Source organism: Euprymna scolopes, chromosome 20 (genome assembly GCF_053919585.1).
Source record: "Euprymna scolopes isolate OS-2025 chromosome 20, ASM5391958v1, whole genome shotgun sequence".
Classification (NCBI taxonomy): Eukaryota; Metazoa; Mollusca; class Cephalopoda; order Sepiida; family Sepiolidae; genus Euprymna; species Euprymna scolopes.
In genome coordinates this window covers 103919916-103936610 of record NC_136501.1, presented here as the reverse complement: position 1 = coordinate 103936610, position 16695 = coordinate 103919916, and the positions used below count along the sequence as shown (strand labels likewise).

General features: G+C 34.7%; 1 protein-coding gene across 1 annotated transcript in view; it reads left to right on the top strand.

The window, feature by feature from the left end:
- Positions 1-16695, top strand: part of LOC145241557 (glutamate receptor ionotropic, kainate 2-like) — a 729218-nt gene that overhangs the window by 277014 nt on the left and 435509 nt on the right. Inside the window, exon 5 of the mRNA XM_080104625.1 lies at positions 13427-13594. Within this exon, the coding sequence (XP_079960751.1) occupies positions 13427-13594 (168 nt within the window). The remainder of the gene's footprint in view (positions 1-13426; positions 13595-16695) is intronic.

Here is a 16695-nt window from a genome sequence, read left to right as displayed (position 1 = left end):
AATTAATGCTAATTTTATAAAATTATTTTTATATAATGGATTAAATTAAAGTTTAAAATGCGAAAGTCGATTATCATGTTTCAATTGTCCTAAACAGAAATATTTATTTCGAACGCGCCTCTGTCATATCAAAGGTCATACTGTTGATTTTATAGGTCGGGCCTTATTACTTTTGAAGTGGCAATAGCCACAATTAATTAAAGTTTAAAAAGCAAAAGTCATGTACCGTGGTACAATTGTGCTCTGAAAGGAATCATTAATTTCGAACGCGCCGCTGTTATATCAAAGAACCTACTGCTGATTTTATTTTCTGAAGTTTTCTTTTTGTACAGTAATAAGACTTCTCGAGTGCACTTTCGATTTTATATGTCGTAAAATTGAATGATGATTTACGAATGTTTCACGCGCCCATGTTTTATTGTAATCGAAACCGATGAAATTGGCAATTTCTACATCAAAATGGCTTTTTTCCCCTTTAATCGAAAATTTCAATAATCGATAATATTCCGACAAAAATCTATCTAAGAACACCGCCAGCTATATGAAGTACATTTGTGTAAAATCCAACAACAAAAAAAAACTCAACCTAGCCGTTTAGGAGTCCATGAGAAATGGACTCACCACACACAAACACAAGTAGACAAAGATTGTACTAATAATTGTAGAGTTCATTGTTTTTTTGTTCTGAAATATCGTATGCGGACGATTTATAATATTTGATTTTTTGATTGCGAAATATTCTCTTGAACTTAATTGTCAATGTTTAAAACGAAACCATTCTTTTCATGCCTGCTCACAGTAATATGCAATACTAGTCTCGAAAAGGTATTTAGTTGCTCCCCAAACTAGGAAGATGTGACAATAGGGTTAAAGTTGGGGGCTAATCATACCAGCGTTCATAAAGAAGGCGAGCTTGGGTCTTTTCACAATTGTCTTTACAGTCTAGTCGGTATTCCCTGGTAGTGGCGCCTAAGAGAGTAAGAATTAAAATTACTCCACTCGAAACACGGATAGAAACTATCTGGGATGTTGACCGTCCTAGGACTACGCAGAAGCATACACTAGCTCGATATATATATATAAAATTGTCAATACTGTCAGACGATGTCGCATACTATGTTTCCAAACTTTTGTTGATAGTATACACATGAAGCGCTAGTCACCTAAGTAATTTCCACCGGCTGTAATGCAGTTGTAGTGTAAGGTTTCAACAACTTCTTGAAACCTCTTTTATGAGCGTGCCCATGATGCTCATCACATCCCCTTTCATCTCCTCTATTGTGTCATAACGAAGACATATAGGGTTTAACTTGACCTCAGGGATAAATTATTAGTCACAGGGAGCAAGTTCTTAACAATAGGGAGAATGGGGGACTGTCTTGGTGGCCATCTTTGTCTGTCTGTGACAAGGATGGAGCACATCTTCCGCATCCTCTATTTCTCTCTAATGATTGAGTTTACATCTCCCACACTGACACCCACCTGCACAGTTATCGTATCTATAGACATACGACGATGCTTATTTATGAAATTCTTTATTTGGCTAATACACTCCGGTGTTTTCATTTTCTTATTCTTCCCACACCTCTCATCATTCCTCACAGACTCACGAGCTTCCCTGAATCTCTTATTTCAATAAAAAAAAAACTGACGTTGATTCATGCGAGATAGTCCAAAAGCAGTCTGAAGCATTCCATACGTTGGAATTTTAAAAATGCATTAATTGTGACATTCAGGAATTAGTATGGTGTATTTCAATTCGTACTGTTCCTTTAAATCTGACATCATAAAAATCGATATGTTATCTCATGAGATTGGTTGGTTGTTTTTGTTTTACGGCATACCAACCCTTTTCGGGTTATTTAATGCCGAATCCAAAGATTTAGAAATTTTTTTAATAGAATATATTTGTTGTTTTCAAGTCGATTTCTATTCAACCCATAGTTGGAACCCTAACAGGTACTACCACCCCGGGTCAGAGTGGACCTGGGAGCAATGGTAATTAAAGAGTGGCTCCACACTCCCCAAAGCCCACAAGCTGGGGCCTCACCACTGGATATAGTTTAAGGTCATATCCAGGATCCCCATTGAGGAGGGGGGGCAGTCGGCGTATTCTAATGCCCCACCGACAGGGCCGTCATCTTATTAGATGTATAGAAATAACATACTGCGTTTTTAAGTCTTCGACAATTTAAACGCCTGTATAAAAACCCCTCTCGAGACTTATTCATGGCACCTTGTATATTTGATTGGCACGAATACTAAGGATGCGCCAGCCAATAAGTATGGTTACACATTAATACATTAGTATTCAACATGTTACTCTAATGCAAGTTGCGAATTTCCTCAAATTGGATTTGTCGAATCTAATATAGTGGCTTACTATATATTCGTTTGTATACAACTAACTATGCAGGAATTCTCTTCAGTTTGTATTACTATTGCAGCGAGCGTGATAATTAAGACGTGTACAGCTATTGAAATTGACTTCTGTTCGGAATTGCAATCATGTGGCCAGTTAGACAATTGTCTCCAAGGAATCTAACGTACTAAAATTTATCCTAGTTTAAAATTAATTAGTATTAAAATAATTATATATATATATATATATATATATATATATATATATATATATATATATATATGTAAATGTATATTTATAATTAAGCAAATATTAGAAGTTGTACCTACAGACACTAATGATTTATGTTTACGCAATCATCAGTGTAGCGGATGAGAGATCCTGCCGGTCGAACCCAGAGATGCGAACCCAGCCCCGAAGCCACTATTCACTCCATTTGCTAAGCTTTTACCTTAAGGTCACTAAAACATTGTCATGGAATGAAAGGATTAAGAACTATTAAACAGCGAAATAGAGCGAATACATTAAACAATCTAAAGTGTTCGAACGAGCGGATGTGGTGAGCATTGAATAAAAGCTAGTTTATTGCCTTTTAGTTATTACTACCCAAACAGTGTCTACTCTTAACTCTTCTTAAAAGAGATTATTGTTATAATTAAATAATTTTTATATATTACTATAGCTATGCATAATAGGCTGTTTCGCTGTATAACAGTTCTTCAGTGCGGCTAGAGTAGCACCTATTCCGAGTCCGGGATCAAACTTATAACTCTATGTGATAGTCGACAGCTCCAACCTAGGGATCAGTGCTTGCAAACTATCTAATCAAGTGTCTATTTACATCGTTATTTGACCGCAATTTTTACAACGTTCGATTTTTGTTTATTTACAGTGTTTCTTTCCATGCTGGTGTTAGTGAGATATATAAAGAAACAGTTGTCAAATTTGTAAGCTTTATCATCTAATTTATAAAATTCACTACTTGTCTGTCTTGCTCCGTGTTTTCAAATTATATGTTACTTAAAGTGGCAGAGCGGCGTTAGGGCCTCTAATGATTGGGATTTTTATAGGCCGTTTTTTATGAGCATTTAGACCGGTTAAAATAGTTTTAAAGTAGTCAAAAAGGGGTCAACATTTTAACAAAAAAAGCGTTATTTATTTTGTACAATCATCTTAGTGTATTTTTTATCAGTTCATATGCGCGTCCCGTTTGTAAAGTGGTAACGTCACCAGCTTTGAATGCTACAGTTTCGCTTTTTGTTTCGATTTTAGATGATGGCACCCAAATACTTATTTGTTTACTTTTAAAATCACGACTCTATAATAATTTTAAATAATTTGGCTAAATTAAAATATCATATTTAAGTGCATTTTACGAACGGGCAAAGCCGCTTCCCCTTCATCGCCAGTTTCATATATTGAGATATCTTTTACGGTTACAGTCGTATGTTCACTTAACCGAGAGAGAGAGAGAGAGAGAGAGAGAAAGAGAGAGAGAGAGAGACAGAAAGAGACAGACTTATGGCATTAATAACAATGCGGGTTAGAAATGTCCTAAACGTCCTTGAACATTCCTTTACAAGAATATGCCAATGTAAAATTAGTGTTTTTTAAATGTTAATTTGTGTTTTGTTATTTGACGTTTGTCTTCGGATATATGAATGATTTCTCTCCTTCTTTTTCTATTTGTCTCCGGCCTCTCTTTCTCTCTCCTTCTCTCGTTCCGTGTATGTCTAATTTTCGCTCTTATTCGGGTGGACATCGACCTGATGATATATTAAAGCATATCTGATATGTCGATTAGTGATTTGTAGCATAGGTTTTCTACAGACTCATGCATAGATGTAACCTGTACGTTACAGATCAAACCTCTCGGACCGCCACTCTGTCTGGTACCGTCAACATATTCAAACTGCAAAATTTTGTACAATTTTCAGTAGACTAGTTTTTATATTTTTTTAATTACTTTTTTACACAGGGACAAACAAACAAAATAAATTCACCGACTCCGCTTTACTTTGTGTTTAGCCAAAGGTATTTATTAACATTACATTAACATTACATTCTGATTAACTGCAAGCACTTGTGCCCCACGACGTGAACACCCTCGACAGACCCGACAAGCTGCAAAATCCCACCCCCACACTTTAGAGATCCCTAGATGTAAAAGATCTTACTACTCCAGTAGCTTCTTCCCCATAACTGCTAGACTTTGGAATTCCATTCCAGGTCCCTGCTTCCCCAACTGTACTGACATGCATAAGTTATAGTGCAACGTGAACCAACAACTTGCTGCCCAAATCCCTACATAGTACCCCAGTAGATGTTTCCCCTGATAGTAGCCCCCTACACCAAAGTGGCAATGTGCCTTGTTTGGGGTGAAAATGTAATAAAAAATTTTTTTAAAAAAACATTCGAAACAATGCCTACTTCTTGTTTGCTCTAACTGTTCATTCCGTCTGCCATGAGATTAAAAAAAAAAAAAAACTCCGTCACGACACCAGCTTAAAATACTTCCGTTTTCACTGCGGGGCAACACGTCCATCTCACCAGGTTGCGGTATTTCTTTCTGCCCGACAACCTGATACATTTTTCTCTGGTCTTTTTTTTTCTTTTTTCTCTGACGCAAGCCGGCACACATTTCGTACTTTCCATGCGTACTTTTTCGGCTTCTGTTGCTAATATTTACGCAAGCAAGCTAATCTACAGCCCATGATGATTTTCCCCACGCACTCATATGCGTTCTCTTACATAAATTCTCACAACGTTTCGGTCGATGTAACACCCGATCTTCTTTTGATTCTAAGTGAAAGTCGCATATTTGCTAGACGTTAAGAATATAAAAACTCGTATAACTCACGAGGTAGCTTCCTATCTTTCTATCAGCTATAACCGATTAAAAACATTAGGCAATTCGTAAGAGTACTCTTAGTATTTATTGTTTTTTTTGTTTTGCAAAGGCATCACAACTTATCATTGCTCAGAGGTAACTCCAGAATAAGGGTTAGAGAGTGTACAGCAGTAATTTGGACAATATAGTAATCCTTAGTAATAGAACTTCGCTAAATCCGTTAACTTAAGTGGAACGGCTCATCAAGATTTTGTTTACGTTGGACTTAAAGAAACCCATATTGTAGTCAACTGGAAATGGAAGACAGTTCCAAAGGCATGCAGTTCTAAGAAAAAAACTTTGTTCATAGAACCTACGTTTAGGTTTGGGCACATATAAAGAGGGGGGGGGGAATTATTGATAGTGTTTTCAGCTAGACGAGTGTTTCTCGTGAAAGTTTGGCGAGGAGGCTCATAGACTGGAGCTCAGACAAGCAGACATACTCGCAACATCTCTTCTGTGAGAAAGAGGTTGAAGGGAAGAGAAAAGGGCATCCCCTACTTGGCTACGAAGTATATTTTGAACTCTATTAAGGCAGGATAATCCTTTCTAGCAGCTCTTGCCCAGATGTGGCAGCAGTACTCTATAACCTCCAAATTTCAGAATGCAGTCCGAGAAAAAAACTATATTCTTCATAAAAGAATTAATTTTTTTTTAACAAAATGGTACGTATTGTTAACTAGACTTATCTTATTGTTCGCTCGGATGTGGCCGGAACATTACGTAAACAACCGACATAATCTGGCTGTTGACGTATAATAACGCTACGTAAAAGAAATTGCAAAATGAATAAAATTAAAACGTAGAAACCAAAAACAAAACAAAAAACGACGTAACTTAATTTTTTGTTTATTTTATTATTCATTTTAAAAAAAATAATAACTGCTAAAGAAAGGTTAGGCAAATTATTGTAAAAAAAAATGTTTAAAAAAAAAAGAAAAAAAACTGCAAAGACTGTCTTTTTATTATAAAATCGTAATTTAGCGCGCCGCGTTGTGATTGGCTGATCGGCGTGTTACGTCAGAGAACAGCTGAACCCGGGCTCTTGCTCAGCATAATCCAAGTACGTCCAGGGATGGAGTACTGCTGCCACATCTGGACAGGAGCTGCTAAAAACAGCCTATCCTGCCTTGACAGAGTACAAAATAGACTTCGTGGTTTAGTGGGGGATGACCTTTTCTCTTCCCTGCAACCTCTCTCCCACAGAAGAGACGTTACGAGCCTGTCTTTGTTTTATCGTTATTTCCATGGCAGGTGCTCGTCTGAGCTCCAATACCTCGTCCCCACTCGCCAATCTTTCACGAGAAACAACCGTCTGGCTGAAACTACTGTCAATAATTTCCCCCACTCTTTATCTGTGTCTAAATCCAAACGTAGATTCCATGAGCAGAGCTTCTTTCTTAGAACTGCACGCCAGTGGAACTCTCTGCCGCTTATTTGTTTCCAACCCGACTACAACTTGGACGTCTTCAAGTCCAACATAAACTCCTGACAAAGCGCTCCCTTAAGTAAGGCACTCTATCAAAACCCTCAATACTAATGATTACTACAATACTATGCCATTGATTACTGTACACGCAATAATCCTTATCCCTAAGTGGCCTTTGGGCCTTGATAAGTGGTGGCCCCCATGTAAAAAAATGAAATAAATAAAAAAAAATCTGGTTGTGGAAGTCATGTTCTGACCAAAAAAGAGCGAATGCCGAGATAAATTTGGTTCACGATATGAACCAGTACCACAAAATATAGTATGTGGTATTCAATAATATCGATGTAAACGTATAATTCCTCCGTGGCATCATGAGTAGTATACTGGTGCGATGCTGTGGGGTGGACTAAGTGTATTTGTTGGACAATGAGCCACACATTTAATTAAGAACTGTGTATTCACATTTGTTTTATTTGCCATTGGCTATTTAAAGTTCGAGTTTTGTTAAAAAGACTAAACCATTTACCGGAAATGTTTATGTTTTTATTTAACTACCGATTGCTTTTTAACTTTTATACATTTTCTCGACTACTGGATGGTTAATTCTTCCAGTCTCTTTCACATAAGAAGAATTAAGCTTACAAAAATATCACTCTCCATGATATATACTTATATATTTTTTGGTCGAGGTTAAGAATGTATCCGTAAGATAAAAGTGCGTTTAATTTCAATATGAACATTTAAATTAATGGACGACTCTTGGCCTGAAGAGGACTAAATATTGATAACGACGGATCTAAACATTTTTTATGCCAGTATAACATTATAGGTACATCTCTCTCTCTCTCTCTCTTATATATATATATATATATATATATATATATATATATATATATATATATATATAAAGAAAAAGATAAAGAGTAAAGTTTAATGGGAACTTTATTACATTATCGTGTCAATAAAGGTTACAGAAAGAGGAATAAGGGGAAAACCTCTTTAGACCATGGTATTCCGTAGCTAACTGCTTCTCGCCAGGAGAGTAGGCAAAGAAGAAAATGTATAAATGTAAAGATAAAAAGATTACACCGAATATGAAAACATTCTGATTATAAAATAAAAGAATAGATTAGACTATGTATCTACATATATGTTTTCACCCAATTTTGTTTTAGACTTAATAGAATTTTTTTAAACTGTATTAGAATCTGTTTGAAATGCTTTAAACATGCAAGTGAGTTTCGTTAATGAAATTAGAATACAAAATTCGCGTGAAATCATAACTCGCTGGTTTGTTTCGGATTTTAAGCAAACAAAAGCAATCAATCAAGTGAACGAGTTGTACTGGCATGATGAGACAAGGTAATTGAAGCTTTCATGTTAAACCGAACTTAAACAGTTCTGTCGTGTAGCAATGATGAGGATGCTGCAGCGGTAGCAATAACGAAGGAAACACATTACTTTACATTACCTACATAAAACCATGTGTTGGTTAAATTCATGGAAAATATAAAATCGTACTTTGTTATTTTTATGTTGCTGTCATTATTGTTCTCTACCTAAATTGTGCGGCCTTAATATATTTGACGTCCATAATGGATACCGTCGACAAGTCCTCTTCTATTATTTCACAAGCTAGAATATCTTGACAGAGTCCGTCAGAGTCTACAGTTTTTGAATATTTTAAATGAGGCTTATTTATTCGTAGTATTTTGATTCATCGGACAACTGTTCTTACCTTGAGTGTAATTTTCACAACGTTTCGATCGAGGTAACCGCCAACCTTCTTCATGTGTATAAAATCGACCCCGGAAAAATACAATTGCGAATAACTTAGAATAGCGATATATTCTGTTATTGCCTTTATTAATATATATATATGTGTGTGTGTGTGTGTGTGTGTGTGTGTGTGTGTGTGTGTGTGTGTGTAACCATCTCCAGTTGCCTATTGTTCTGACGTAGGTGTGTTCTAATGGCTTTTTTTTTTAAAATCGTTTAGTGGATATTGAATTTGTTTCTTCAAACTCGCGCTTGCATCTTCCCCATTCAATCATATATACGTCTCATATACTGTGTTTATACATTTATACACATCGGCGTGTATATGCGCTGTCGAGCTCTTTTTAAAAACCCTTAATTTGTGTATTTTTCTTAATTATGCGCAAAATTACAATACAAAGTTCACCGTAACTTTTTGTCGTTTATCTTGGTCTTCGGGGATCAATTGTTTCGTCACTGGTCGATAAGCTGTAAACAGAATCAAAGATGAAAACACGATGCCGATTTTCTGGCAAAGATATCTTTATTTAATCTACAAGTGAAGCAAGGAACCCCTCGAATTCTTAACTGAAACTTTTTGCATTTTCGTCGACGCATACTTTCTGTTACCCTTCTGGTCTATCCACTGGGACTCTAATCGACTGTCTACCTCTTCTACTTCGACTCTGACTCTAACTAAAAATCCCCATGTGCGTTTTTATTTATATGGGTGTAGATGAGAGGGGCAATAATTCCCGTTTACCACTCGCAACCTAAGTACACACACTGACATATCTCACAACAGAGGTGTAGGCTTTCTTAACGGAAATGACCCAATTTAATGTGTCACCCCTCGACTTTTCTGCATTTACCCGAAACGTATAAGCAGGGTTCAATCCAGCATCGGGTTAACCACAATATTCATGCCATATACTCCGTAACAAGATTCTATAATATAAAATACGTAATTTTCATGAAGTAAAATATCTTATATAAGCGTGTTTTGTGGCTAGGCAATTACGGGTCACCTCCGCTATTATTATTATTATTATTATTATTATTATCATTATTATTATTATTATTATTATTATTATTATTGGCTCACAAGGAGCTTCTACACAGGTCATCAAAGATCTCTCCTCGAAAAACGTCAGGGTGTTCTCTGGAAGTTGAGTGGCAACAAGTCTCCCCATATTTGCAGTACTCTCCACCTCTTTCGATAACATTTGAAAACCACTTTGTGTTATCGCAATATTCGCTTACCATTGATTCATCGATGGAAGCGGCCATTGGTCTCCACTGGAATCGGAGTAGCAATAAGCCTCTCCAATATCCCAGTTCTCTTCACACTCGTCCAGAGAAGGTCTGGTCAGTGATTCCTCCTCGGTTCTTCCACCCTTCGTAACTCTACTCGGCTATTAAGCCACACTTTTTTGGAAGGGGCGATGATGGGGTAAGGGGGATCGAAGAAGGAGATACAGAACTTATAGACATGCTGTTGTAGCGTCTACCCCGGAACTAATTTTGACAGTGACATTGAACATACACCGTTTCCGGAGAGCTCCAAAAAAAAAAAAAAAGACAAACAAAAGCCGTGGCGCTAAATTCGAGGAGTCTCTCGCTCTCTTTTTGCTCGCGAACACCAGAGGAGTAAGACGAGTTACTGCCACGCTCTGTCGCTCGTGCGTGACACACCCTGTGCCGGTTCCAATGGTGAAACGACACAAAAAAAAGAAAAACATTATTCTTATCTATTCACTCCACTCCTTACCCGAACGGCTTTTCTAAAGAAAATTAATTTATAGCTTCTTTCCAATTTAACGCCAAAAACATGTGACCAGTCGGGAAGGATTTCTTCTTTTTTTTCGGACTCCAAATAAACACGAGTGTGATACACCAGGGCAAATAAATTTACACCTCGTATAACAAGCCAAGTCTGATTATTTGTTTTTAATTAAATTTTCTAAATATTTGTTGTCTTATTAATGTTTTTGAAAAATTAATTTTAAGTGAGCTGTTTGTTGTTTTGCCCAGCGAACACCTCGCTTCACTGCTTACTTTGGTAAAAATTAGGCATCATTCTCGGAAGATAACACGTAGTACTCTGTAGTATCTGCCTCCGTAAAATTCCAGTACTCTCTACCTTTTTTCGATTAGCACTGCTAATGGTTTTGCGTGCTCACATCAACTCAACGACATGATCATCGTTTTGCATGAATTAAAAATGTGTATTATTGGATTGGTTTAACCGATATTTTTCGAGTCATAATTCTTTATTGAAAGGAAGGGGATCACACGAAGGTTGCCAACGTCCTAAGTGAAACTGATTTTTGTGGAAAGAACCGGTCCTGAACATAAAAAAGAGGTCGTCAGTCCGTGTCTTTAACCACTAGACTATCATCAGCTTCTGCTAGCAACAGCAACTGGTCTTGACTGATATTTGAGAGGCAACAAGCCACGCAAGTGTATCGGTACTATCTGTCATCTTCCATGGGATTTATGGATAGTTCACTCGATCAATGGTCATTCAATGTTCGATGACCCTGCAAACTATTTTGTGTGGTATCACTCGAATATCATGCTATTTTTTTGAAATTACATCTTAACTCCAAACAAGGCACATTGCCGATTTGATGTAGGGGACCACTAAAAGAGGTACTATATAGGGAGTTAGGCAGCAAGATATCGGTTCACGTTACACTTGAACTTCTGCATGTTAGTACAGTTGGGGAAGCAGGGACTTGGAATGGAATTCCAAAGTATAGTGGTCCTGGGAAAGAAACTACTGTAGTAGAAGACTCTCTTTCATCTATGGATCTCTATTGTAAAGGGGTGGGAGTTTGCTGCTTGTCGGGTTTGGCGGGGTATTAAAGTTGAGAGGTTACAAATGCTTGCAGTTCGTCGGAGAATTCACCGTTAAAGTACTTGTAGAACAGGCAGAGGGTTGCAACATTTCGTCAATGGTACAAAGGCTGAAGTGTAGATGACAGTTCAGGACCTATCAGGTTAGCGACTCTATTTTGGACCTTGTCTAGGAGGGAAAGAATAGTAGCAGATGCACCAGCCCAAATATGACAGCAATACTCCATACATGGGCGAATGGTAGCCTTATAGAGGTGCAAGCTATTCTAAAGGTCAAGAGTTTAATGTACGGCTCTTTCCAAGATTATTTCTATAATTATACGAGAAAACAATACTTATATTAAAGCTAAGGGTACAAGATTTGTATTGATTACAAAGTAAAAATAATGTTATTAAATATGAAGTAAAAAAGAAATATAAGTAAAAAAATGTATTTAATTAAAAATCAACAAGTATTGTATCGAAGTGTTTACACTTCGATACAATACTTGTTAATGAATTGCATTGAAGTTGAAAGGGGAAAGACAAATATTGAGGTAGAAATGAAAAGACTTGTATTGAACAATACCTATATTAAAGTAAAAGTAAAAGTAAAAAGAATGGTATTGAAAAGACTTTTACTAAACAAAAGTGAACGGAATTGGATTGAAGAAAAATAAAAGGAATTGGATTGAAGAAAATTTAAAACTGCATTGAAGAAAAATGAAAATAATTCTATTGAGTAAAAAATGGAAGTAATTGTATTGAAGAAAATGAAAAGAATCGTATTGTAGCAAATAAAAAATTGTATTGAATCGAAATTGACAATAATTGTATTGAAGTCGAATTAAAAATGCTTTCGTTGAAGTAAAAATTAAACGACTTGTATTAAAGTAAAAATAGAACAACTTCTATTGAAGTTGAAGTTAAATTACTTGTATGTTACTGGATGTAAAACGATTTGTACTTATGTAGAATTTTAAATCACACTTGAACTTCTGCATGCCAGTACAGTTGGAGAAGCAGGGACTTGGAATTGTATTGCATTGATGTTGAAGTTTTATGATTGTGTTGCAGTTGAAGTAAAAAGACATGTATTGAACTAGAATTAAAACATACATTTATTGAAGTGACTTGTAATAAATTGGAATTAAATTATATCTATTGAACTAGAAGTAAAAAAGACTTGTATCATAGGCTTTGTTTTATTATCTTACATTTTTAAATATATATATATATATATATATATATATATATATATATATATATATATATATATATATATATATATAGGCAATCATGAAGGGAAGAAGTATGCCTTCGGAATTCATTTTATATTAAAAAAAAAGAACGAGGAGAAAAGGAAAATGGATAGCGACTAAAAAATAAAAGTAGGGAAATAGAAAAAAAAATAAAAACGAGTTAATTAACATGTTTCGCCCTCACTCATCAAAATTAGAATCGAGTTATTATTTAGATTGCTCTTGCTCCCGTCTCTTTAAAAAAAGCATCGATGCCCAATTTTAAAAATAATATTCTAAATTTTAGAATGCTGTTCCGAGGTGAATTCTTTGTTTTAATAGAAACGAAAGAGACCAATTTCTTTTGTATATCGAAGTTTTTTTTTCACAAAATTACAAAGAAAAGTTGACCGTTTCAATTTTAAAAAGATATTAAACCATGCCAATTTTCTAAGAAATCTAGTTAATTTCAGCTAAATGGTATTTGTTTTTGAATATCGGAGACTACGGGCCACGGAGATTTCGTAACACTTTTTTTCAACACCGACGGTTTAGGCCAGATATTTTAATTTTTGTATGCAATTTTACGCACATAATTTGGGTATCGAAAGAATAGTGTGTTGATATTTTTATTAAGAATAAACAAGAAAAATATAATTGAATTGTTGTAAAAGTATTTACTATTATTGACTGAAACTAGGACATAAAGTCGGACGAGTAAAAATATTTTGGGGCGAGTGAATTTTCCCTCACACTCGGCCGGCGGTCGAGTGATTTTTATTTCAAATCTCAAAGGCTATATATATATATATATATATATATATATATATATATATATATATATATATATATATATATCGATATACAGACGCTTTATTCTATATTCAATCTCTTCATTTTTACAGGACATCGAGACGATTGATATGGAGGATTTCAAACATAACTATGTGAATCTTACGGGATTCCGTATTGTCGACCCTGATAATAGTTATACGAACAAAATAATGCGGGACATGGAAATATATGAGATACAGACAGATCTACAACTTTTAAACAAGAGTGGATCCATGTCGGTAAGTTTAATCTTTTTGTTGTTGTTGTTGTTGTTTCATTTCCTTTCAACATCACGTTTTAAAATGAAAAAAAAGAAAACAGAAAAAGTATAGTTGAAATTGAAGCAACCTATATTACAGAACAAAAAAAAAACAGAAAAGGAGTAAAATGACCACGAGGAATAAACCTGCGTAAGACAACCACAGTTTTTTTTTCCAAAGTTACATTAAAAACAATCAGGTATATCTGTTCATTCTATCATTTTATTCACACACCCATATATATATATATATATATATATATATATATATATACATGTGTGTGTGTGTTTATACAAGTATATATATGTGTGTGTTTATATAAGTATATATATGTGTGTGTTTATATAAGTATATATATGTGTGTGTTTATATAAGTATATATATGTGTGTGTTTATATAAGTATATATATGTATGTGTTTATATAAGTATATATATGTATGTGTTTATATAAGTATATATATGTATGTGTTTATATAAGTATATATATGTATGCGTTTATATAAGTATATGTATGTATGTGCTTATATAAGTATATATATATGTATGTATGTATGTGTTTATATAAGTATATGTATGTATGTGTTTGTATAAGTATATATATGTATGTGTGTATGTGTTTGTGTAAGTATATATATGTATGTAGTATGTGTTTGTATAAGTATATATATATATATATGGGTTTATACAAGTATATATGTATATGTATGTAGTATGTGTTTGTATAAGTATATATATATATATATATATGGGTTTATACAAGTATATATGTATATGTATGTATGTATGTATGTATCTATATATATATATTTTTATCAAAAAATTGAATTGTACCCATCACCTTCATCCTGATCATTGAGTATATATGACTTTTGGAACGCTCCTTTATGTGTATTTTACATCTATGTGTATGTGTACGTATGTGCATTCATATATAAGTACATGCTTATAATGTGTGACTCTATGTGTATATGTTTGCATGTGTGTGTACATGCATATGTATGTTTGCGTGCATTCTGTGTGCATGGAAGTATGTGTGCATGCATGTGTTTATTTCCATGTGTATGTGAAGTGGAGAGGCCTCCCTTAAGCCGTGGAAAAGGCAACCTCTCTAGGAGAAGCAAATCTCTGATTTAAAAACTCATAAAGCGCGAGCCCAGTACCCACATTAAGCTGTTCTGCAGTTTAACTTGTTGCTGGTTATCTTGCTCTGACTTGTTGGTGGACCTCGACATTTTGAACCGAGAGAGAGATTTAGCTGTCGTACAAAGCTAATTCTCTGTAAAATCATTTTTGTATAGATACTCCCTCAGGCATGTGTCTAAAAAATAGTCCTAAACCAATGGAAAAGTTGTGATGCGTGTCGGCTTGAAATGCTGGAAGCATGTAATAATTGTTCTGCTATCATTATATGCATCCGTGTGTGTATGTACGTATATGTGTACGTACATTTATATATGTACTTGTGTATGTATATATGGATATATATATATATATGTATGTATATATGTTTGTATATATATATATATATATATATATGTTTGTGTATAAATACATAGATATGTGTGTATATGTATTCAAATGTATGTATATGTAGATGTGCATATATGTGTACGTATTTTATGTGTATATGTATGTATGTATTTGTACTGGTACCATGTAACCCAGTACTACCTGCCTCATGGTCGGGTCACCGGCGACTAAACTGGTTCCTCCACCAGACTTGTTTGGTGAGGAGGGCGGCTTATCTCCCTGAAGGATTAAAAACAAGACCTTCCAAAGGGCGAATGAACTCTTTTTTCTGGGTCAACGGCCAACTAGCACAGTGTATATTTGTGTGTGTGTGTGTGTGTGTGTGTGTGTGTGTGTGTGTGTGTGTGTGTGTGTGTATTGGGGTAGAGAGGGCTCCCGTAAGCCGTGGTGGAGGCAACCTTTCTAGGAGAAGCAAATCTCTAATTTAAAAAACCGTAAAGCGGAAGACCAGTACCCGCATTAAGCTGGTCTGCAGTTTAATTTGTTGCTGGCTATTTTGCTCTTGCTTGTTGCTGGATCTCAACATTTTGAACCGAGAGAGAGACTTAGCTGTCGTACAAAGCTAAGACTCTATAACATCATATTTGTATAGATACTCCCTCACACATTTGGAATCATGGATTTTAAATGTCTGAGGGAGTGGCACTCGTCTGACAAAACGTTTCAATCATCATGTATTTGTATATGTGTGTATGTATTTGTGTATGTATGCATATGTATTATGTATGTATCTATATATGTATATATGTTTATGTATATATGCGTGTACATATATATATATATATATGTGTGTGTGTGTGTGTGTATATATATAGCAATGACCGTCTACAATGGCATGTCTACTTGAGTGTGTGAATTCTCCGATACCACTAAACTAATTCTTGTCAATAACACAGAGGAAATAGAATATTTAAAGGGTATCTTTCAGAATAGTTCAGTTCTTAACTTTGCATATGAATTAAGTACTAACAATAAAATCTCGTTTTTAGACATTCTCACTTACTCTAATAGCGATGAATTTATCAGCTCCGTTTTTCAAAAAACCTATATCCGTTAATTCCTGTATTTTAAATTTTAAAAGTGAATGTCCATTCCGTTATATAACGAATATATTAAGGAATCTTATACATCGTGCAAAAGTGATTTCCTCAAACAAAAATATATTCTTTAATGAATTAAAAAATATAAAACAAGTGTTAGTAAATAATCAATTCCTTAACTCTCTTGTAGATAAAGCAATAAAACTAGCCATTAGTAATTTGAATCAAATACGTAATATTCAAGAAAATTATCAACCTGGTAATATATAATACAATAACCATTTACACAAGAACTCAAAAATCGATGAGAGTATTCTTAAAAATATAATCCGTAGATACGTGGCTCACAAAAATAATTAAAAAAAAATTATTATATATTATAAAAAAATACAGACAGCAACCTTGTAATGAAAAGCAACATTTCGCAAAGGACCAATGTAGTTTTACAAATTTAGCTGCCCAATAAGAGAGTGTATCTCTAATATTAGTAGCTACATTGGTTCAACAAC